Source organism: Moschus berezovskii, chromosome X (assembly GCF_049115385.1).
Source record: "Moschus berezovskii isolate FMDL1 chromosome X, NW_MosBer_1.0, whole genome shotgun sequence".
NCBI classification, from domain to species: domain Eukaryota; kingdom Metazoa; phylum Chordata; class Mammalia; order Artiodactyla; family Moschidae; genus Moschus; species Moschus berezovskii.
In genome coordinates, this window is record NC_142488.1 from 53,920,763 (window position 1) to 53,945,724 (window position 24,962).

The following is a 24,962-nucleotide window of genomic DNA, read 5'->3' on the forward strand; positions in this document are numbered from 1 at the left end:
AATGTTTGCACATTCAACCACTTCCAGGAAAAGGCCCACTCCTCAGTCACATCAAAGGGTTTCCCAGAGAAGACATTTTAATCCCAACACACCATAAAGATTATACTACTACCTCTGCTATTCATTGGAGGAACATTTCCATCACCCATCCCACTCCTTGTAAGAACGGACTGTAGCCAACAGGCCTGTCAAAGCCAATAACCTTACATCATTAAAAGCTCAGAAAGAGAAAAAATACAGCTCCCAGTTAATCCTCATGTCATCAGGAAAGGATCACCAGTGTATGAGACAGGAACATTTAAGTAGCCATAATGAAGTATCGGGAATCATTCTGAAAACACCAAGCGTTCCTCATTTGTCTCCTCATGGTAAAAAGCATTCAGTTCAGCCTCTCCGTTGTGTCTGACTCTTTGTGAGCCCATGGCTTCCCTATCCATCACCAACTCCTGGAGCTTGCTCAAAGTATTACTCAATCTGTAAATCTAACCAAGTATTTAATAAATCATTTTAAGAAGTAGGCCAGCCAGTAGGAGTTTTCAGGTACCTTTCACACTACCCTCCCCCAACCTCCACACTGCAATTTTATGATCAGAAATCAATAGCTACAAAATCAAGGGTCTTCAGAAACACACCAGACACCAAGTTGGATAAGGCTGTGCTTTATTACATGCATAATTACAAATCTGTGCTAAGTGAAAAATGTATAAAGCAATGGCGACCTGGGTTTAAGCCACACAGAGAAAGGGCTGGACAATCCCATTAACCCTTCTGCCAAAGTCCATTCCATTGCCTGTAACATGATTGTTTCCGTTTCTGACAATCTGCATAGCACTTACTTGTCAAAGTACTTTCCTTTCATTGTCTCAGTTTATCCTCACAACAACCCTGTGAGGTAGGTAGAGCAATTAACACTATCCCCATTTTGCAGATGGGAACACTGAGGCACAGAGCGGTTAAGATCTCAAGGCTAGTTAGTAGAAGCATAGGGAATAGAAACTAGGTCTCCTAACTCCCCTGCTCACATCTTTCCTTTAAAACTATGTTGCTATGCTTGACCATGGAGCAGAATGAAGGGTGCAGTAAGCCATAGCTTTGGTACAGGCTGTGCCTATGAACAGGGACCAAGATATCTAAAAGTTACAATAAAGCTAAGAAAGTGTGACTAAAGCATTGGCAGCACTCAGATAAATAATTGCTCTGAACAGCTCAGCACGAAGCTTCCTATGGAAACTCAGGCTCTATTAGCTTTGGTTGACTCTAGTGTCTGGACACCTAGGCTACTGCTGATGTCTATACACATTAGCTTCATTTGAACTTTTACCAACTCTCAGGAACTAAAATTTTGAGTCAGACAGGTTTTCTTTGGCTACTGCAGCGGAAGCCAGCCCTACAAATGAGCTCACTACAGAGATATTCATAGAATGGTCCATGGGCTGGAACCAGCCCCTCTGATCATCTTGGCCTCACTGGCTCACCAGACAGCTGGTATTTTTCCCACAGCCAGAAATGACTGGACAGAGGGTAAGAAGAGGAGGCTGGCCTTGGTCAAATGAAGAATCACCATCATTACGTCAATGGCATCCTTAGGTGACATGACCAGGGTGCTGTTCATCAGGCTTAACTCCTTTCTTGCCTGTACCTGGTTAACAGCATAGCTTCAAAAGACAGTTTAAAAGAACAAAATATTAAACACACTATATTTTACCTAGAATGAAATCAATTCATAATCACTACACATAGTCCCAAGGGACCAAATATATAATAAAAAAGTAAATATTTATTAAAATCTGAGGAGTAAAAAGGCAGGACAAGAGAGAGAATAAGGGATAAAGTAAAATGGAGGAGGAGGAGCACTGCTGAAGGACCATGTAGTTGAGGTACAGTCAGAAAGATAATGAGGTTAAACATCCCCACCCTGACAAAATCAACCCAGGCCACTCCCTCACCTTCATTCTGCCAAGAGGCATTTCACTCATCAAGTTCTAGATCGCCTCTGCCTTTCAACAGATTTGGACTAGTAGTAGATGAGAATAATGTTTAGCAATGAATATTTCACATGTCTGCATCGAGATGCTAAAGCCCTGGACACTGCCAGCAGGTATCACTGGCTTTAGCCCCTAAAGCAGAGCAAAACTCTTTTGGCTCCATCAACTCAGAAGTCATTCTCTCAGAATCAGAATGATCCTCTCCCTCTTCCAAGGTCCATATTCAAAACAATACACTTATAACACATGATAAAATTTTGAATTTAGGACATGGCAGGGAGGAGACAGAAACAGAGAGACGGGGCAGACAGGAGAGAGGAGGAGAGGCAGAGACCATTTATTTAAACCCTCACATTTTATACTACCACACACCTTTTCCCTTTAAAAGGCTGAACATTAGGCAAGGCATTCATTCAATGAGTGTGCACACAGAGGCTGAAGACCCTTTGGCAGGAACTTAAGAGGTAGGAATTTATGACTGCGGGATTGAACTGGATGAACTGACAGGTTCCATCCAAGAAATGCAAACTCCACCCATCAAAAACTTTCCTTCTTTCTTGGGTGATTTGGCAAAATAAGATTACATGGTGGAAAACCAATTTTGCTCTCTATGTCACTTCAAAACTTTGCCCAGATGCAGATGTTTAGAAAGGAGATTGTGACCAGCAAACATTTGGGGAGTGACCTGAAGTTGCTAACACCTAACATGACTGAGCGACTGAACTGAACTGAACTGAACTAATCCAAGAAAGTCTCCCCTTGGGGCAAGGCAAATTGAGGCAGAGCACAGTTGAGTGGTTGCCACAGGTCTACTACACAAATTTCAGTTCAAATTTACAAAGCTCCCTGAGCTCTGGGACACCGTCATTTTTTCCTTTTTAATATAGAATAAGCATATACCAAGGAGGCTAATGACATAGATTTTTAAAGTATTTAGCTATCAAAATTCAAGATATTCTACCAAAAGCTTATTATTTAGGCAATGGCAAGAGATGCTGCCCTCCTCCATGAGCAGATGTCTGGTCTTGGGTCAGCCCTCTCCATAAAAGTAGACTGCCTCCAACCAAATGCTGCTTGGAGCCTCTATGTTGCTTGGAAAGCCTGCTCTTTCAGCAACTACTAACTATTCTCCCCTTGAGGCACATAATTAAGCAGTTTAATAAATGTCAGGGTTTTTGGCTTGGGGCATGGAATGACCTTCCTCCCACCATCTTACGAGAACTCATATATTTTCTTACTAGGGTTTTTCCACTACCATAACTTTCCACCCTCTCTCCAAAGGGAATCCAGGTAATCCCAGAGGTGGTTTAAAAAAAAATCAAGATTGTAGGACACTTAAGTTCAGACTACATATTTAGACATCTATTTTTTAAGGACTCACCATTCAACCTCCCCTTTACTTTCTAAACTCCTAATTTTTCTCAGGGTTTTCAAGAGCTCAATACTCTATGTATCACCATGAAAGACACTCTCCCGCTTTCTCTGAACAGATGAGTGGCCTGCATATGGTTCTGATCTGATGAAAGTAAGACAATTCCTCACAATACAATATGGTCCATCACCAGTAAGTACTTTAGCAATATAAAACACACTGGCCATTTCAAATTTTCAGTAACTGTCTTCACTATCATTTATTAAATATTCAACTTCAAAAACTGTACTCCTTATGATTTATTAAAAAAACAAAACCAAAAGATACCATGGGGTATACTCACCACCTAACTAAACAAACCAAGGTCAGGACCCAACCAGGACAGGTTATTCAAATACTTAAAACACACAGTGGTGATTACTTTCCCTGTTGGACTCTATTGCATGTTGTTTTTAAAAAACGTATTTGCTCCTCCCCTCTACCTGAATAGGTTCATAAATTCATAGTTAAAGATTACTTCACAGTCTTAGACCACACGAAGTCCCCAATAATTTATCATTCTTGTGGTCAAGCAGAATTGAAGACTTGATAGAGAAATTGATGCTGTTCTCTGCTCTTTCTGTAAAGAGTTCAGATTCAGTCTCTGGTGTCCAAACAACTGAATTCCTTTGCAGTTCCAGCAGCAAACAGATTGACTGCTCTGCCAGTTGGCACATCCAAAGCACTGTCAATGTCAGATTATCCACCAGAGGATATGGGCTCTGTGGATTATACAACTTCTACTCCAGCTGGGCTGAGCCAGAAGGACACTGGAGCCAGAAAAGAGGAGAGTGACTGAACTAACAGAAATGATCTTAAAAGTGGCCATTACTTTGCATGTTCAGTCAGTTCCCTGCTTCTGCCAATGGTATATCTAAACATGCCTCAGCTTTATTCCAGTTTTTTAATTCTTTACATTGAAGATCTGAAGATAAATATAGCTGTTAGATTTTTAAAAATCTAGACTCTCAAAAAAAAAATCTAGACACTCACTCCTTTCATGGCTGGATGCCTACAGATATTTTGCTTTGGAAAACCCTCTCTTGAAGTTCTTACTGGCATTCTTTTATAAATCCTTCCCTTGTGTTGGGAAATTTTCTCTCAATACCAGAATAGACTGGTCTCCCAGTCTTTTGCCACTGAGGTATGCGACCATTTCTGGCTACTAACAGACCTCCCTATATCAGCTCTGTGGGTTTAATGACGTCTAACTGCTGAATTGGCAGTGGCAGAAAGAACATTTTCCTTTGCCTCAAGATAAGAAACTCTGAATGTTAAGGTGCTGAGCTAGCAGTATAGCAGAGAACGCTACCACAATTAGCCAGACTTTGAGCCAAACCATAGGACTGGACATATAATGGATATCATAAACTACAGGTACTTTTAGCATATAGTTACAAGGATTCCTGAGAAGCTGAGGTTAATGAATGAGATTTATTAGGAGTGAGGTATCAAAGAGATGTTTTTCTCTGGAGGGCCAATCAGTGCTTAGCATCTAGAAAGTACACCTTGGCACAGTATTATCTGATTTCTTGAATTTATTCTCTGAAGTAGCACCTGAACACTGGCTCATCTGTTTTAAATCAAAAACAGAGCCTAGAAGAAACACAAAGGCAAACTTACATACCCTCCATATCACTGCTGCCCTAAGAAATGTGACCAAACCTTTCACTGTCATCAAATACCTGAAATATTAACATTTCCTGTTTTGCAAACTTTAGTTGGACGGCTGATAAGAAAAGATAGGTAGTGCACCAGAAGTACACACATAAGAACTTCGATTTCTGCACAATAGATATGGTGGTAGGGCAAATAGCCACATCTCTTTTGAGGGAATCAGTGGCAAAGAAGGGACAAATGACTTACTTGTCCCTTGTGAAGTTACTGAGTCATGACTATAATACAATAAAACCTAGGGAGGGTCTTTTCTTTTTCATTAAAATGCTAGAGTGTTATATTTAAAGGAAAAGCTCTGGTGACTGCCTTGATACTTTAAAGCTAAAAATCAAAATAAGCCTTGGCTCCCTAGTTCTGGGCAATAAAAGAATTTCAGATTTTGGAAACATAAGAATTAGGGGTAAAAAATCCTAGACTCAGAGATTGGCAACTTTTAAAATGAGGTACACTGAGGTGCTTGAACAGAGGAGACAGAGAGTAGGAAAGGCTATGCTGAATGACTGCTGATTCTAGGCTGGAAGGACGGTGGGAAGGGCTGGGAACAGACTTCGAAAATGGGAAAGGCTCAGCTCTCTCCCCTAGCATTTGAGTCTCACTGCTGTGGGTGTCAGTGTGGGAATGGAGGCATGGCAGTAGCTACTGGACTATAGAGCAAAGCAAATGGCTGTGTGTTGCCTCTCTGGTCCATGGGCTGTAAGCTTCTGGAGGCTGGGCTTACAACTTAACTAGCTCCAGGAGTTATCTTTTTGTAATAGGAATGATTAACTGGGCACAGTGCTCAATCCCAAAGAGAGGACGGACTCAGGACTAAGGCATGGAAAAGGGAGAAGAATGAGGGGAAACAACAGCATGTGGGTAAAAATGTAGAAAACGTAGTTGGAATGATGGTGGTGGCTCTGTAACTCCACCAGGTGTCCCTAGATATTTTCTACTGCAGTAAAGGTGGTAGGAAATTGAGACAGGCACCTTTTCAATTGGATACAAGCACCTTAGGTGTCACCAGGCCTTGTCCACACCCCTGGGTCTCAGGATGGTTCTGCATTTTATTTAGAAGTCTAAGAAGCCTCAAGGGAGTCAGAGCTGCCTATCCTGTTCCAATGCCTTGAATATATCTGAAAGTACTCCCAAGCCTAAATTCACCATCATGGGGAAAACACTGGCCTGTTAAATGTACTTAACATTGGGAAGAGGCATGAGTGCCCAGTCATTTTAGTACTGGTGGTTTTTACGAAGGAATGCATGAAAACACAGATACAGCTCGGAATCTTCCCTGGTTTACCAGTTTGCAGTCTAGATTTGGTTCCCTTTACTGTTCTTCTATATTCCAGAAGCCAAAAGCACCATCACTCATGGAGGTGGCATCTGGGTAAAAGGATTAGTTGGGACCTCACAAAAATGTGAAAGACCTAGTCATTGACTTTGATTAGAACTTTACTAATCATTTCAAGGAAGCTGGAGAAAACATTCCTTGTTACTAACAAATTCATGGCCAAGTCTTTGTCTACGAGCTAACAAAGACCACCTGGAAAAATTAGCCTATTTGCAGACAAGGAGAAAATTCTATAACTTATCTTTGTGCACGTCAAAAGAGTACCAGGAACAAGCAAGCTATAAAAGTTAATCTCTTTAAATTCACTTAGAGGAGATTAACCAAAGCAGCATTCTCTTATAATCAGACATTAAAATTAACATATACATAAACACACAAAACTAATAATGCTAAATACTGTAACAGGAACAAGATAATATTTGAACTGAATTCACAGTCTGGAAAATACCATTACTATTTTCCTTCTGGCTTTCCTTCCTGTGGCTAGAAAAGCAAAGCCCCTTAGTTTACACTTCATTTTCCACCAATGACAGTTAAGAGTCCAAAAAAGTGACTTTTTCATGAGCTTCCTGCAGGCTATAGGTTAGGACATTTGGAATTTTTCTTGCATAGTTTTCAGTGATTGCATATTGGCTAACAATTATGTCTTAAATTAAAAAAAAACTTTAAATAAAAAGAAAGAAAAGAATTAAATCACAGCAATCTTGTTTACTCTTTCATGAAATCTTCCTAATGCAATATCACAGAAGCCTAATAGAATTTTCTCCTAAAGAGAAGAATAATTTCCAGAGATTACGTAGTGCAACTGGTTAACTTGCAGGAAAGAGACAACACACTGATATAACTTCACCACCCAAATGTAGGAAATATGTTTTGGGTACCCAGTTAATAAAATATATCCATGGTCTGCAATGTCCTTCCTGTTTTATATCCAGTACAACCCTGTGATTCTAGTTGAAGAGAATGGAATCAGGATCTTGGTTTGCCATCTGTGCTATATGCTTTAGCACATCCTTTTTGGTAATGATCCCAAGCAATCGCCTAAAAGATAAAATAAGACAACAAACAAAAATCAATCTGTAGCTAAAATTGAAATTCACCAAGGTGACATTTTTCCTCCTCAGTCGTTTTCAACTTGGTCTTTGAACACAATTTGCACAATTTGAATGACAACAGGACTAGATTACATTAACCAGGTAAATGGACAAATGCATGGGTCCCTTTAAACATTACTTCCTCTAGGTGTTAAGTCCTGCTATTTCCGGTGTATATTACTCTCTATATACACAAGTCTTACCTTTTATAACCCAGTTCAAATGTCCCTTTTCCAGAACACCTTTCCTGATCCTACGAGCCAGAACTAACTGTGCCCTGAGGAGGAACAGTAGGTTCTGTGCACATCTCCTCTGTAGCATTTGTCCAGTTTGCTCTGCTATCAGCTTCCCTATAACACTGCATACTTCCTAAAGGCAGAGAGTGGTCTCTTTGATTTCTGTCTCTCCCCAGAATCTAGTGGAATATGTTCTCACATGAAGTTCAGATTTAGTTAAGATTGAATGAACCAGTTAGGGAAAGTCCCCTTACTGATTTCAATTCTGCAAGACATCTGTTGCATTATTCAGAAATTTTAGAGGGTAAAATTCTTATATAATCACTAGATTAACACTAAAAAGTTCACACAAACACACACACACATACACACACACAAAAACCCACCCTTCTCCTCAACCTGTTTTTTTCCCCCAATAAAAATAACATGGCTTCCTTTACTTATAAGAAATATCTCAGAAAGAAACAGCCTTAGCCATGGGAGTCAGAAGACTTGTGTTTAAAGCCTACCTCAACTGGACATCAACTGGGGCGTCCTTGTGCGAATCTTTAAACCTCACTGGAACTTGGTTTCCTCACCAGTAAATAATAACAATGAAGGTATTGTAAGGATGAAATAACATACATATACTACCTAGTACTATTTAAATTTCAGTGCTGCCTGTTCACAAGAACAGTTATTTCCTTTGTAGGGGAGGAACTGAGTTATTTATGATGTGCAACCAGCAGTTCACATCTTTCAAACCCACTATCTTCCCCAAACGTCTTCTCTATTATGACAATGAGAGAAACATATCCATCTTCATCTCAGAGTTTCCAAAAGGTCTGTAAGTGCTACCAATGTTCATGTGAGTTGGACTCTTCTTTCTTTAATCTCTCTACATTTTCTTTCTTCCCCTAACCCATTCTGATTTCACCAAAGAGCTCTTACCCATTGTGTGTAACCAGGCACTGCCGCAGTCCCAGCTTGCGGAAGATATCCACCACAATCTCCATGGGCGTAAGGTCAGTCACAGTGAAGGGGCTGAGATCCAGGATGTTCCGAAGCTTGAGAGTAGGTGGGGTGTATGGTGGCATTGGAGGAGAATGCTCAGTGAAATAAATGACGGAAGTGCTCACAACTCCATCCTGTTTTTTTCGAGCATTTTCTATTTGAAAAAAGTAGGGGGAAAAAGGTTAAAAAAGAAAGGACTAATTCTATCCTTCTGGCCTCTAACCGGTCCCCTCTCCCCTCTGTCTTCCCCATTTCATGCATGCATGCTTATGTACTGTATAGTTGATATACAATGTTGTGTTATTTTGATGTGTACAGCAAAATGATTCTGTTCTATGGGCTTCCCTGGTAGCTCAAATGGTAAAAAAATCCACCCGCAATGTGGGAACCTGGGTTCAATCCCTGAGTTGGAAAGCTCCCCTGGAGAAGGAAATGGCTACCCACTCCAGCATTCTGGCATGGAGAATTCCATGGACAGAGGAGGCAGGCTAGAGTCCATGTGGCTGCAAAGAGTCGGACATGACTGAGCAACTTTCACATACACACACACATACAAACATATATATATATATATATCTTGTTTGTCAGATTCTTTTCCACTACAGGTTATTATAAGATACTGAGTATAGTTCCCTGTGCAATACAGCAGGTCCTTGTTGGTCATCTATTTTATATATAGTAGTGTGTGTCTGTTAATCCCAATCTCCTAATTTATCCCTCCCCTCCCATCCCCTCACGCATATTTGTTTATTATTTCTACAGTGGATCTCCTTGTCCCCTTTATGAAATCCTTACCAATTGAAATAATGAGGTCTCTTCGGAGGACAAAACCCACAAGTCTTTGGGACTCCCGGGACACCACCACTGGGAAGCCACTGTAAGTTGTTTCACTGATTATGGTCTCTACATCTTCCACGGTCATACTGTCCTGAGTAAGGACAGTCAACAAAGGATCGTTTCTCCGGGGTTTCATCACATCCATTGCCAGGGTCTTATGAGCAAACTCTTCTTTGGCTTCAAGAAAGGGGTACCCATTGAGACGGATGTGGGCATCATAGATGCCCTCCCGCCCAAGAGCATCTGCCACCCACTTGCTTGTCATAGCTGCAGCCATCAGAGGCACAATGTATTCCAAGCCACCAGTTAGTTCAAACATTATGACAACAAGAGAAACGGTCATCCGAGTCACCCCACCTGCAAAAACAGAGAACAGGCTAGTTAGTGAAGGCAGGAAAAGTATAGGATTCATTATGGTTATGGGCCTTTCACAAGCCCCATCCAGAAAAAGTTACTTACCAGAACCATCACTAAAAGGAGGCCCTCGCCTACAACTGCATAGACTCCTGCAACTGCATTCAAACAAATTTACAATGGACATGAGTCACACTTCTCAAAATAACCTCTACAAAAGATACCTCCTTCACTCTTTTTTCATTTGTTTGTTGCTCCCCACCAACTCCCAATTATAAAAGTAATTGCAAAAGATGTCTATGATTTGTATAAAACCACAGACATGAGAGGTTCTCTCGGACATGCAGGCCCACTGTAGAATAATTGGAAACTATATATATCTTTAAAGTATATAAAGGAAAGTCTTACCCGTAAACTCACTGCCTAGAAATATGCTGAGTAAAAATTTCAAGTGACTTTTTTTCAAAAACATGTTTTTATATAGATGAATTTGTATTATACGTTTAAATTCCCCACCATGCCTTTTCTCCCAACTTTATGTTAGGAATACTTTGCATATTAGTACAAATTTATTTAAATTGTATTTAAAAATATTAAACATATTAGCATCACATTCAGTGCCTCCATGGTATAGCATCATATGGATGTACCATGATTTATTTAACCAGTCCCTTATTGCACCCTTAGGTTGATTACAGTTATTTGCTATTACACATAATACCATGATGAACATTCTTGTGCAGGTATTTTTGTCCAAATTTCTAGTTTCTTCCTCAATATGACAGAATTTGAGAGAATTCCTCTCAAAGGGGAGGAATGGAGATATATGGTAAAGAATGCCCTCTTAAAGCACTTGAAAATGGCAAACCCAACAAGAAATGGATAGTTTGTTTTTTTTAAAACCTACAGTCAGTCATGTATAGTATAACTCATCTTTATAATGTCAACTGGGTAGCAATTTCTTTGAAATCAATGCAAACAATACTCACCCAAGCAGGCTGCAGCCCCAACCATTGCATAAAGGCCAGGGGTGATGCAATCCGCGCCTTGACTGCACCAGCTATTGAAGATGGCCCAGTCATGGTGGTAATAAGCCAGCTGTTCCATCCCAACTCCCAAAAGCCGACCTGCTATAGCACCAACAGCCATGCTAGGGATAAAGAGACCAGAAGGAATCTGCAAAGAGAAAGCAACAGATGGTCAGTGAGAAGTGATGTAATTACGTGGCACGTGATAAGGGCTAGAGGACTGACCCTCTGCAAAGCGAACAGGCCAATGACAATCTAACTATGCACTATGCTAGCAAGTGGCTGCAAAGATTTGTATAACACTACAGGGACTAGAGGTTCTCTGGGACGTGCAGGCAAGTACAACTGCAAAGATGCTTACCCTGATTCGGGGTCCATCAGGCAAGAGCCTGAACTCTCCAGACCAACACAGAGCTGGAGGTAGAAATTAAGCCTTTCCCAAAGAAAAAGGAAAATAGATGGAGTTTCTCATATATGCAGACAGTTTACCCAATTTTGAATTCTTATCAACAGCGATTACCCTTTATTGAGTAGCTACAATGCTCGATGCTGGATGCTCTGCAGACTGGATTTTGTGGGTTCTTTACAACCACCCCAAGATGCGGGTGTTATTATCCTCAATTCACAAAGGATCTAAGGTACAGAGAGGTTAAGAACTCATCCAAGGCCAAGATTTAGTAAATGTTGGTGATGGGGTTTAAATGCAATGCTTCTAATCACTCTCATGTATTGAATCTTGACCCACTGCCCACACAAAAAGGATGGCACATGAGGTTTCAGTTTATTTTAAGAGTATAAAAGAAAGAATAAGTTTTTTAATGAGGTAGTGACTATGGTTGCATGACTATCCCAAAAAGGAACCCCCATCTGTCTCCTGGCTCTTTTTTTTTTTTTTTTGAACTCCTAGAATGTAACTGGGGCTTCTCTGGTGGCTCAGTCAGTAAAGAACCCACCTGCAATGCAGGAGACACGGGTTCAATCCCTGAGTCAGGAAGATCCCCGAGAGAAGGAAATGGCAACCCACTCTATTATTCTTGCCTAGGAAATTCCATAGACAGAGGAGCCTGGTGGGCTACAGTCTATGGGGTTGCAAGAGTCGGACATGACTTAGGGACTAAACCACCACCACCAGGATACAGTAGTGCATTCTCAATTTTCTGCGCTAAGAGAGGGAAAATGATGACAGGGATAACCCAAACAGCAGATTATTTTAAAATAGCTTTAATTCTAGAATATATTTGAATTGGGGTGGGTCTGATGGTCTGCAAATTCACTTTTAAATGAAAGAATGAAGCCATAAGGTACAAAGTAACTCAAGAAGCACTGCAAATCTGTTCAACATGTTGAGGATGGATATGAATTCAGAGATTACTGTACTCCCTAAACTGCATTGTTGGCCCTTATTTTCTGTTTTGAATCTATTTCTCTAGAGAATAGAGGAAATACATTGGTAGTTGAGTGCTAAAGAAAAGAAGGGCTTCCCTGGTGGCTACAGATAAAGAATCTGCCTTAAATGGAGGAGACCCAGGTTCAATCCCCAGGTCAGGAATATCCCTGGGTCTGGAAGATCCCCTGGAGAAGGGAATGGCAACCCATACCAGTATTGTTGCCTGGACACATAAAAACCAAGGAAGATGAGGAAAATACAAATTTTCCTTCTTGATTTCTTCTGACACATGGAAATTATAACGAGTACAGATTGGGGGCAGGAGAAGGGGACGACAGAGAATGAGATGGCTGGATGGCATCACCGACTCGATGGAGGTGAGTTTTAGTGAACTCCGGAAGTTGGTGATGGACAGGGAGGCCTGGCGTGCTGTGATTGATGGGGTCGCAAAGAGTCGGACACAACTGAGCGACTGAACTGAACTGAACGGAAAATAAAAGATACTGGTGTGATGTCAGCTTTTAATAATCTAAATATTAATTTAGGGTCACCTATGGTTTTTCCAGTGGTCATGTATGGATGTGAGAGTTGGACTGATCACTGATCGCCGAAGAATTGATGCTTTTGAACTGTGGTGCTGGAGAAGACTCTTGAGAGTCCCTTGGACTGCAAGGAGATCCAACCAGTCCATTCTAAAGGAGGTCAATCCTGGGTGTTCATTGGAAGGACTGATGCTAAAGCTGAAACTCCAATGCTTTGGCCACCTCACGCGACGAGTTGACTCACTGGAAGACTCTGATGCTGGGAGGGATTGGGGGCGGGAGGAGACGGGGACAACAGAGAATGAGATGGCTGGATGGCATCACCGACTCGATGGACATGAGTTTGAGTAAACTCCAGGAGCCGGTGATGGACAGGGAGGCCTGGCGAGCTGTGATTCATGGGGTGGCAAAGAGTCGGACACGACTGAGCGACTGAAATGAACTGAACTGATGAAGTTCTTGATAATTGGACACTGATAACAACTGTAAAACATACATTTAGCTATATATTGGTTTGAACCATATGAAATTGCTATTTCAGTGGTTAAAATGGTTGGCAACTTCATTTGGTTCAGCCAACTACTTTGCTTTATTGGTAAACTCCAAATTCACTTAATAAGGACCAAAAATGTGTTGGTCAGATATTGTTTTGATACAAAATGCACTGGGATAAATACCTCACCATCCTTTTTGAGCAGCAAAATATGTTTTCCACAGAAAAGGAGAAACATTTCCACTTTTCAAATCTCATCACCGAGGTTTGCATTTGGCTTAAAACTAGGCTTGGACAATTATAGATAGCCATACAACTGTCTAAGAAGTTATGAGGATATTGAGGATATGTGCAGGTAAAAGGGGCCTTGGGGTGGGGTAGTGGATAATGCTGGGTGAAGTTGGACATACCCCAGGAACTATGAGAATTTTATGGTATCTTGGCTTTTCCCTGAAAACCTATAGACATACAAATATCCCAGAAGGACCAAAAGAATCTCCTCACCTTCATGCCGAAGGTGAATATAGTGATGACAATTTTCAGTATGAGAGTCAAGGCCAGCTGCCACATTGCACTGTAGACTCCCACGCCAGCTGGTCTGTCGGGCAGCTCACCTGCCTTGCTTGTGTTGAAACGGTTCTCATAATCACAGAGTTTGGAGGAGTCCAGGAGGCCACAGTCATTGAACAGCTCAGAGATGAGCTCACTTGTGCTCACTCGGGTATACTCATTGGGGAAAGCCAGGATGGCAGTGATGGCTGTCACGACAAGAACCTCTACGACAGGATACTTGCCCAACTGGGTAGTCTTCCGCTTCCGACACCAGGCAATGTTGGTGCGGATAAACAGAGCTCCCCACAGACCACCAAATATGCCCAGCAGAATGAAGGGCACAAGCTCAAAGAGATGCCACGGGGTGTGAAACTCCACATAAAATAGAACCAGGCGGCTGTTCCCAAACGGATTGATGGAGCGTAGAGTGAATGCTGCCACTAAAGCAGCGAAAAATGAACGCCACAGTGTTTTGAGGGGAAAGTAGTAGCTGACCTATAGGAGAAAAAGCGAGAAAATCAACTCAAGTCAATACGCAGGAACTATTTGGGGTGAAAAATTGTGCTGTGGCAATTAGAGCTGAGGATGAAAATGGCCTGGAAATCTCCGGTCCCATGGCAAAGCACTGGAGTTGGGCAGAGCACTTCGGGACCGCAGTATACACAGACAACGGCCAGAATTCCTGGCACAAAATCACAAGCGTGGCTCTACAGACAGATAAAAGCAGTTACCTCTTCTAGGCTGAATAATACTCCACCAATAGGTGCCCCAAAGGCTACAGATACACCAGCAGCGGCAGCAGCTGACAAGACCTATGATTCAAAACTCAAAATTAGTGATAGAATAAGGCCACTTTCCTACCTTCAGTCACATTTCAAAAGGAATATTAGTGGTTACCAAACGTAAACAAAACAAACAAAAAAAACTTTACCTGCTCTATACCCAGCTTATCAAAAATGAAGTTCAACATATATTTACTTTGAGAGCAAACACTATCTGCTGAATCTTGAACACACGGTTCACATGCTGGAACACGTAGAGGGCCTTTCTTTGTAATTAATTTAGGCATGTACTTGATTCCAAATTATGCTCCCATCCCCCATATTCCCAATTCCACAAGTGATTTATGGTCTGTAAGACCTATTCACCACCTAAATGAAATATTTCCAGTTATGTAAGTTACATAGCACTTTACAAAGAAAAGCTTCCAAAATGAGATTTTAAAGATAGCTCTTAGCCTATTACACAGAGTGAAGTAAGCCAGAAAGAAAAACACCAATACAGTATACTAACGCATATATATGGAATTTAGAAAGATAGTAACGACAACCCTGTATACGAGACAGCAAAAGAGACACAGATGTATAGAACAGTCTTTTGGACTCTGTGGGAGAGGGCAAGGGTGGGATGATTTGGGAGAATGGCATTGAAACATGTATATTATCATATGTGAAATGAATCTCCAGTCCAGGTTCCATGCATGATACAGGATGCTCGGGGCTGGTGTACTGGGATGAACCAGAGGGATGGGAAGGGGAGGGAGGTGGGAGGGGGGTTCAAGATGGGGAACACATGTACGCCGAGGCAGATTCATATCAATGTATGGCAAAATCAATACAATAATGTAAAGTAATTAGCCTCCAATTAAAATAAATTTTAAAAAATAAAAAAAAAATAAAGATAGCTCTAATGATACAAACTTGAAATAAGGATTGGCTCACAGCTAATCAGGAGGTGCAAATATTCAGACAAGCGGTATTTAGAGCTTCCTGTACTATGTGCCCTACTCCACACCTAGTGACCTATGGAAACAGAAATAGGAGGGTGACTAGAAGAAAAGTTGGGGATAGATTTTGAAGGGAACAGTTCTAAGACCTAAGTGTGTCTAGGTGTGGCAAGGAAAAGGGTAAGGAGAGAGAGAGGAAGAAGCTGTCAGAGAGAAATTAAAAGGGACAAGGAGGTGGGGAAAGAGAGCAAGTGATATTTCAAGAGTACCATCTTTGTATGTATTAGCCATAGGCATGTGAATGTAAAAGGTGCATGATAAACACGCCAACACACCAGAATTAACAGACTCAGAAAGTCAGCTTGTTGGATTCTGGTTGCTGTGGAGTGATATATGATGTGTGGTATCAAGGAGCTATTTTTAAAAGGAAGTTGAATAAAACTGATAGTTTTTAAAGAAAAAAAAATGGTTCTTGGCAAATAGGTTTCTCTGGAAGTGCAGGATGGCCCAGGAAAATGAAGGGTGTGGGGGAAAGTGATCTCTGGTGCTAGCTGGGGAGTACTCTGAAATTCAAGACTAGAATGGCTTTCATCTAAGAAGGATGAGGACATTTAACACAGAACTTGAGAAAGGGGATTTCAGTGACTTTGTTTAGGATGAATTACGAGGGAGAAGGAAGAGTTGAACTGGCCAATAAGTTGTGGAGTGGAGTCTATCTATGCCCTGCTTTCTCAAATCTCTATTTTACGCTCAATCATCTGGCCGCTATGACAAGGCCCGAGGACATAAAAGGGTTACTGCTGATGGTAAGAACACCAGGAAAAAATAACTGCAACTCTAAATAAGCAATAAGAAGTGAATGACATATTCAACTATTCATGAGTTTAGTTAGAAATATATGATATCTGTACAGAAAAACAGCCAAATCAAGCTCTTCTTTCATTTTATAAGAACTGTTTGAACAAAAATGCCAATTTTATATGAAATAAAATGAAAGTAATCACCAATCTACAGTTTCAAAGTCACCTCTACTTATGCAAAACCAGCAACAATCAACACTTTACTCTTGCCAGTTAAAATGGTTTTTTTAATCTCTTTAGCTTCTGTTGTACATTATTCCTATCTAACAACTTCACCAATATAAGACTGTCTTTATGTATTTGACAGATAGCTAAACAACCTACTCGGATTTCCCTCTCTCTCTCCTGCTAGTCCACCTCTCCTGCCAGGAACTTTTCCCCTTGAAGCACCAAAATGTATTCCATATTTGCAATTTCAACATCTTTGAGTTTTCTTCCGAGTCTTATGGGGAATTTTGTTTTCTTTTGCTTTCAGAATAAATCACGAGGTTCTAATTTTGTGAAAAAAATCCTCTTCAATGAAATAACCTTGGTCTTGACCCATTCCATATGTGATTTCTTTGTAATTCAAGGGAAAAAAAGAGCAAGAACCATTATTTTCTCAAATTCTTAATTATAGCAGGAAAAAAGTAACCAATGACTTGGAACTTCTTAAAAAAAATGGTCTTCCTCCTCAAAATGATATACATTAACAACTGTATAAACATGAGAACAACTAGAGAGATTCTGCAGTGGGACTAATTTGCAGGGCTGAGGTAGAAGGCAGGGAGAGAGAAATCGAATACAGAGAAACAAATACAGTACGCTGTTAGGTAGAAATAAAAGAAAAGCTGGCATCTGAAACACATGCTGAACTTATATTCGTTCATCACAGGAATAAACTTCTTTAAAAAGTCTTCCATTATTTCTGCAACATATTTTGTAACAGAAATCACACATGCTTGTATAGAATTATATATTATAAAAAGTTAAAATCTTTACTTCTTCCTCACTAGCATCTACCTCACTTTCCCCCTCACCAGAAGTAGACATTTTTAACAGTTTGGGGTGAAACCACTTCTCAGCCACTTTTTCAAGGAGCATATATACACACTTTATTTTTTTATTTTTTTAAATTTATTTAATTGGAGGCTAATTACTTTACATTATTGTATTGGTTTTGCCATACATTGACATGAATTTGCCCCGGGTGTACATGTGTTCCCCATCTTGAACCACCCCCCACCTCCCTCCCCATCCCGTCCCTCTGGTTCATCCCAGTACACCTGCCCTGAGCATCCTGTATCATGCATGGAACCTGGACTGGCGATTCATTTCACATATGATAATATACATGTTTCAATGTCATTCTCCCAAATCATCCCACCCTTGCCCTCTCCCACAGAGTCCAAAAGACTGTTCTATACATCTGTGTCTCTTTTGCTGTCTCGTATACAGGGTTAAGGTTACCATCTTTCTAAATTCCATATATATGCGTTAGTATACTGTATTGGCGTTTTTCTTTCTGGCTTACTCTGTATAAAAGGCTCCAGTTTCATTCATCTCATTAGAACTGATTCAAATGTATTCTTTTTAATTGCTGAGTAATACTCCATTGTGTATATGTACCACAGCTTACACACTTTACAAAAACATTAACTGACTTTTACTGTATACATTATTCTGAGATTGGCTTTTGAAAGTTTAATGGTATTTTATAGCCATCATTCCATGTTAGTATACATAGCATTATCTCATCAAGAGTTACATAGGATTCCAGAGTATGGACAGAATATTGTTTATTCAGTCAGTCCCCCACTGATGGCCATTTGGATTGCTTCAGTTTTTCACTATGTTGACAAATGCTGCACTAACTACACCCACACATCTTTGTGCACACATGGTAGAATGTCTGCAGGATAAATTTCTAGAAACGGAACTTTTGGGTCAAAGAGTATTTGCATTAACACCGGTAGAATCCCCCAATTCTCATCTGTAAAATTGTGCCATTTGTGCTCTCACCAAAAAAAAAAAAAGAGACTGGTAAAGTCATTTGTTATTACCTCTCTGCGCTTGGCTTCATTCTTCCTGTATTTGTTGAAGCAGTGGCACAGGATGTTCCCACAGCAGCAAGCCACGTGCACTAGGGGGCCCTCTTTGCCCAGGCTCAGGCCAGATGACACTGCCAGTACCAGTGTGATGGTTTTGATCATCAGGGTCCACTTACCCAAATAGCCCCTAATAATGAAACCACTCAAGATAGTTTTTATCTGCAGGTTAAACACAGATTGAACACGGAGTAAGTAAGGAAACAAGGCTAAGAACCAATAAATCTGGTCCTCATTACAGAAACTGCACCTTTTAAACAAGTGATACATAAAAGCTTGAAACAGTGATTCAAGTTTGGGAGGGGACCCAGGAGACCAAGAAAATGAGAAATGTTCTTAAACCTTTTATGTTCCCTTTTTTGGGTGGGGGCATGTGATAGCTGGGCAAGGGAGTACAGTTAAGTATGAGAGTGCATGTGTGTGGAGAAGGGGCAGCTGAGAGGGAGGGTGTTTTTCTTACTTTCCCTTACTAGTATAGCCTAGATTCTCTGCCAAAAAATCTGTAGCTATCACTTGATCAGGAAACAGAGAGAGGCAAGGCCATCCAGGTAACCTAAAATCTCAGTGGTTTCAGTCATTGTCAAGTAATTTAAACCAAAAGTCGTTAGAAATAGGGTTTTAATCACCTTCCTTCTAGCCCAAATCATGTTGTAAAAAATGTAGCAAAATAGTTTCATTTCTTCTGCTCTAAAAAGTTGACAATACCACTATTTTTTCAGACCAGAATCCTGCAATCTACCCTAAAAGCTTCTTGGTTAGGGAGTCAGGGAATTCTTCAGGGGGCTGGTTCACCAGGAACCCGCAGGAGGCTAGGAATCAACTCCCTTTAAATGTCTATGTGGCCCAGTCTGGGAGGAAACTTAAGGGAAGATCTAGAAAGGCCCTAGACTACCTCGGGATCTGATCTCATTTAATATTCAACTGCAGTATATGCTGGAATACATATTAAATGGTTTTAACTAAAAAGGATTAATTATTGTTACCACTTATAAACCATTATAAACCATTTTAGAGACTCACCTCAGGGATTCCAGAGCCACAGGCATAAGGTGCAAACACCTTGACAAGAGATACAGCAAGGAAGGCAAATAGGAGAGCCCAGAGGACGTACATGAAATAATTGACTATGTAGGCAAAGGCTCCCTGCAACAGGGGGAAAAGAAAGAAGCTGGTTTTAGCCTAGACAACTTCAGTGACACATACAGCTCTTAAGTAATGGGTTTTCAGGAGAGGAGGTCAGAAAACAAACAAACAATATTAAATTGCTCAAAATGTTTCTTCCAGACTGTCAACAAAGCAACTACGAAAACACTGTCAGCTCATTTGCTACAGAAAATGAGAGGCTTTGCTCCACCGAAAGGAAAGTGAGGATGGCTTCTAAGGATGGACAAGAATGAAAACGCAAATTCACTTTCTATATGAGTGCTTTGATAGATTTTGTAGTCAAATATACATATATATACTATGTCAACTTCATTAAAAGTCTTAGCAGTCCTTTTATTGGAATGGCTGAACCTTGGCTACACATTTCAAGTGAAGGCTGGCTCTAGAATTCCATTAAATTCACTTTTGGCTACTACCTACCTTGGTGTCAAATTCTCATAGGCGGTTATAAAATTCTTGGGTGTTTTTCTTAAAATAAGCAATGATATTCTGGAGAGATGACCACATCTGAGAGAATTTTGCCACTGTAGTAGCAAAGGTGAAGTTGTTGAGTAAAACATTTTGGGCTGTGACCATCAGATAAAATCAGTGAGATGTCAGATAGCCCAAAGAATAAAACAGAGATGACTATTTTTAAAAATGGAAATAATATACTTATTCTTATATAAGAATATATATATTATTATATATTATAATGAAGTCTGCCAGAAAAGAAATCTAATTTTGACCATTAGTAAGGATTCACCACCATTAAAAGCTATGCCTTAAAAAAAACCGTAAAAAAAAACAATATTTTGAACACTGGCATATGATGCTTGGTGATAGAAATATTAGAAATTGAAACTCACTCAAATTACATGGATCACAAAATTCAGTGGACTTTTGGTGTCTTAAAACGTAAAACACTATAAAAAAATTCATTGACCTAGACAAGGAGAACCAAAACACTCAGGGTTTTTTTTTCTGAGTTATAATTTTGACATAGGCTTCCAATTATTTTAGTGCCTGAGAGGAACAAATGATTGCTCTCTCTTGGCCTTTACCATGTAGCTAGGGAGGAAGAATACTCTACAAGGAGGAAACAAAGAGGAAAGGGGAAGAAAGGAGAAAGTGGCTGAAACTGACTAGAGGCAGAGACCAGGAGGCCAAGTTCTTGGCCGCAGAACTCTTTAAAACCTTGAACTAACTCTCCCCAGGTAAGGATTTCACTCATTAAAAGGGCAGCCAAAATAAAGTTAAAAAAATAAAATAAAAGGGCAGCCAGAGAAAGTTATCACTTGAGCAAATCTCCAATTTGAAAGTTATGGTTAGAACACTTAAACACACATATACATAGATCTAAAGGAGTAGCTAGCTTGGCAGAGCCTTGTGGTGATGGAATAACACTTCTACATTTTGATTGTGGTGGTGGCTACACAAATCTATATATGTGCTAAAATTACAGTGAACTGTGCGCGTTCACACACTCACTCTCTCTCTCCTTCCCCCTCTTTCTCTTCGATGCTCATAAAATGGGTGAAAATAAGGTCTGCAGGTTGCAACAAAGTCACATTCTTTGTTTTGCTAGTGTACTATAAACACTTTGGCCACCTGAGGTGAAGAGCCAACTCATTGGAAAAGACCCTGACGGTGGGAAAGATTGAAGGTGGGAGAAGGGGATGACAGAGGATGAGATGGTTGGATGGCATCACCAACTCAATGGACATGAGTTTGAGCAAACTCTGGGAGATGGTGAAAGACAGGGAAGTCTGGCGTGCTGCAGTCCATGGGGTCACAAAGAGTTGGACATGACTGAGGGACTGAATAACAACAAATACTTAAATGTTAGGGGCTTTCCAGGTGGTGCTAAGTGGTTAAGAACCTGCCTGCCAATGCAGGAGATGTAAGAGATGCGGGTTTGATCCCTGTGTTGGGAAGATCCCCTGGAGAAGACCATGGCAATCCACTCCAGTATTCTTGCCTGGAGAATCCCATGGTCAGGGGAACCTAGCAGACTACAGTCCACAGGGTTGCAAAGAGTCAGTCAAAACTGAAGCGACTTAGCACACATGCACACATACTTATGTCATGACTGGAGGAGGCTGGGTGAAGGGTATGGGGACCTTCCTGTACCTTGCTTTGCAACTTCCTGGGCATCTATAACTACTTCAAAAATAAAAGAGTTTTAAAAAAATCAAGGGAATCACACACACACACACATACACACACAGACTCACGCTATATTCCAGGGCTACTCAAACTTTTCTCTATCCGAGAGGATGGGGGTGGGGTACCCAGACAGGAGCAGAGCTGAAACAGAGATTCTGTTTTATCTTAAACATGGAAATCCTTCATTCCTTTATAACAATTGTTTACATTTAATTTTTGAAAAAAAATTTCTCCCAAATACTAGGGAAACACTGATACTCTGGGAAGGCACACAGCATACATGCTGAGGTTTCACATACCCTCCAGTATGCTGACCTTAACCCGGTTTGAGAAGCACAAACATAAACTTCTCACACGTATGCTGCTAAGTCACTTCAGTCGTGTCCAACTCTGTGTGACCCCATAGACGGCAGCCCACCAGGCTCCCCCGTCCCTGGGATTCTCCAGGCAAGAACACTGGAGTGGGTTGCCATTTCCTTCTCCAATATGTGAAAGTGAAAAGTGAGAGTGAAGTTGCTCAGTCATGTCTGACTCGTAGCGACCCCATGGACTGCAGCCTACCAGGCTCCTCCATCCATGGGATTTTCCAGGCAAGAGTACTGGAGTGGCTTGCCATTGCCTTCTCCTCTCACACGTATAGTATGCAGTTAATCCTCTAATTGACCTCTTTCACAAGCCAATATGCATAGTCAGAGATGTACATAAATACTCTTATTTCTGACATTATTTTCTTATCCTTCTTTTGTCTTGACTGAGTCTGTGTGTGTGTGTGGGGGTGCCCTTCAAATTGTTTGTGGACCAAAGTAGGTATGAAAATAAATTTTAAAAGTATAAACAACTATTCCAGTCTTGTCCTTCTCACTTTACTAACATAGCAGATGAGGAGTGAGCTGAGATGGTACCTGTTTTAGAAGTACCTGTGTAGAAGTCAGAGTGGAATTGGGAGTTGAGAGTTATTTCATGTGCTTTTGTGTTCAGCAGGAGAGATCTAACACGCAAATCAAGTGGTAAGAGAAAGGTAAGGAACTGAAAAACAAAGTCACTTTTATATCCAAAACGATTTGCTAGAAGACAAGGACAAATGAAATTTTAATTTAATTTCAAAAGGGGACCATGAACAATTTTATTCCTAGGTTTCTGCTATCTTGCTAAGGAATATGTATTTTTAATGTTCTAATACAATGCTCAGGGAAAATTTGCTTAAACACATTTTTAACCCAGTCCATCTTTTCTTAGCAATTATAGCCTATCTGTTGGCTGACTATGGCATTTCTACGGAAATTACTAGAGAAAGATTCAGTCATACCGCGTACTAACAACTAAGAAGAAACACAGTTTGTTATAAACAAGCAAAGAAAACTTATTTTGTTGTATAAGTATCAAACTCCACATGTCAGAAGATATAGAAACAGGGCTGCACTTAAACCACAGAGAAAGGCAGCTGGCACTGGTTCCCCTTTTCCTGAAACGGAAAGTAAAGGAAGATTCCACAATTGCCACGAGGACAGTATAAGAAATGAAGTAAATGTAAGAATAATTAGGTCAGCAGTTCAGAAATCTTCACCATGTGTTACCTCATTCGTGCTGATAATAAGCTGGGACCAGCTATTCCACTCTGGGCATTTGTCTCTATTTTCAAAGGTGACATGCTTGGAGTTCCAGCAACAGTGTTCATGGTTAAACCAGATTCCTGATGTGCATATACCTTCTTTTAAATCTGTCATCCAGTGAGCAGAGATGTCTATCAAGCCAGCTAGGGAACCTGATTTGAGGGAAGGGAAGGAAAGGTTACGGTTGTAAGAGAAAATAAGGGAAAAGGAATCACAATAATGGACAAGTAAATACATTCTCATTCTGTTTGCAACCTCTTTCTGCAACCTTCTTTGCAACCTGATTGTCTGCTTGCTTCTTACCTATTATCTCTAATAGATTTTACCTGTTTCAGATGCCTGTTGAAGAGGGAAAAAAAGCATTGTCTGCACTAAACACCGTGTCTGCAGAATTTCTATATGGGAAACTTAGAAGAGAGCAGAGTGGTTGGGTTGGGGGTGAGGAGTGAGTGGATTTGATTTTCAGCTGCCTCACCTGGCAAAGACTCTGCTCTGACCGAGAGTTGATGAAGACTGATTCATAAAGAAAGTCCTATTAAAGATTGTTTTATTCTCACTTTATACATAAGACTGAGAAAATGTGAACTGCCCATGTTGAAGAATATTATATGACATGCATTTGAGATGGCTTGATGGGGGCAGTTGATGAAGACTATAAGGAGAAGGGCTCCGTCTTGATACTGATTTGGCACCAGGAACGAGGGATTTTGAGCAATGGCAGGAAAGCATTCTAGGCTGAGGGAATGGAATTTATAAAAGCACAAATTGTGATATATACATGGGAGATGAGATGAAACTATAGGCAGGCTGAAGCCCCCTGAGCCTAGGATGTGAACTTCTGGTTTTCTTAGAAGGAGTAAAAAATATTTTATATAGATCATTCCTCAAAGAAAATTATGAGAATGAATGAGGATTCATGCACTATGACTAACAGACTGACAGGGTTAAGATAGTTATAATATTTTCAATTCTGGCCTTCTCATCATTTCTGTTATCCAGATGAAGAAACACTGGAATAAAGAAATTAAATGGTCTAGAATCGTGCTTTAGGGAAATAGCAAAGACATCATAAAATTCACAGCCCCTGAATTGCCAGACTGTTCCTGCATTCAGACACACTGCTTCTATTGTTGCTCTCCAATGCTTAAAAACAAAATAGCCTGTGTGTATGAGGGGAAGAAAAATATTCACTGACCACCTAGTGACAAGACATACATTAAAAAGTTGAGGATATTATGCCTATGTTCCAACAGGCTGGAGGCCATGCCATGTTTATGTTTTGGTAGGTGCTAAGAGTGTTAAGAGTCCCTTGGACTGCAAGGAGATCCAACCAGTCCATTCTAAAGGAGATCAATCCTGGGTGTTCATTGGAAGGACTGATGCTAAAGCTGAAACTCCAATACTTTGGCCACCTCATGCGATGAGTTGACTCACTGGAAAAGAGTCTG

General features: G+C 40.5%; 1 protein-coding gene across 2 annotated transcripts in view; it reads right to left on the reverse strand.

The window, feature by feature from the left end:
- Positions 1 to 643: 643 nt before the first annotated feature.
- The window catches only part of CLCN5 (Cl-/H+ antiporter 5), a 208,693-nt gene continuing 184,374 nt past the window's right edge, over positions 644 to 24,962 (reverse strand). The window contains exons 6-15 of one of the 2 annotated variants that reach the window (XR_016036974.1): positions 23,479 to 23,666; positions 19,613 to 19,735; positions 18,548 to 18,754; positions 14,651 to 14,731; positions 13,872 to 14,414; positions 10,907 to 11,093; positions 9,522 to 9,920; positions 8,664 to 8,880; positions 7,285 to 7,444; positions 644 to 1,655 (exon numbers count right to left, since the gene is read on the reverse strand). Coding sequence is in view for 1 of the 2 variants with exons in the window: in XM_055393735.2 (XP_055249710.1) it covers positions 7,354 to 7,444; positions 8,664 to 8,880; positions 9,522 to 9,920; positions 10,907 to 11,093; positions 13,872 to 14,414; positions 14,651 to 14,731; positions 18,548 to 18,754; positions 19,613 to 19,735; positions 23,479 to 23,666 (2,036 nt within the window). In the remaining variant the exon portion in view is untranslated. Of the gene's footprint in view, positions 7,445 to 8,663; positions 8,881 to 9,521; positions 9,921 to 10,906; positions 11,094 to 13,871; positions 14,415 to 14,650; positions 14,732 to 18,547; positions 18,755 to 19,612; positions 19,736 to 23,478; positions 23,667 to 24,962 lie in introns of both variants that reach the window. The other variant, XM_055393735.2, reaches the window with a different exon arrangement.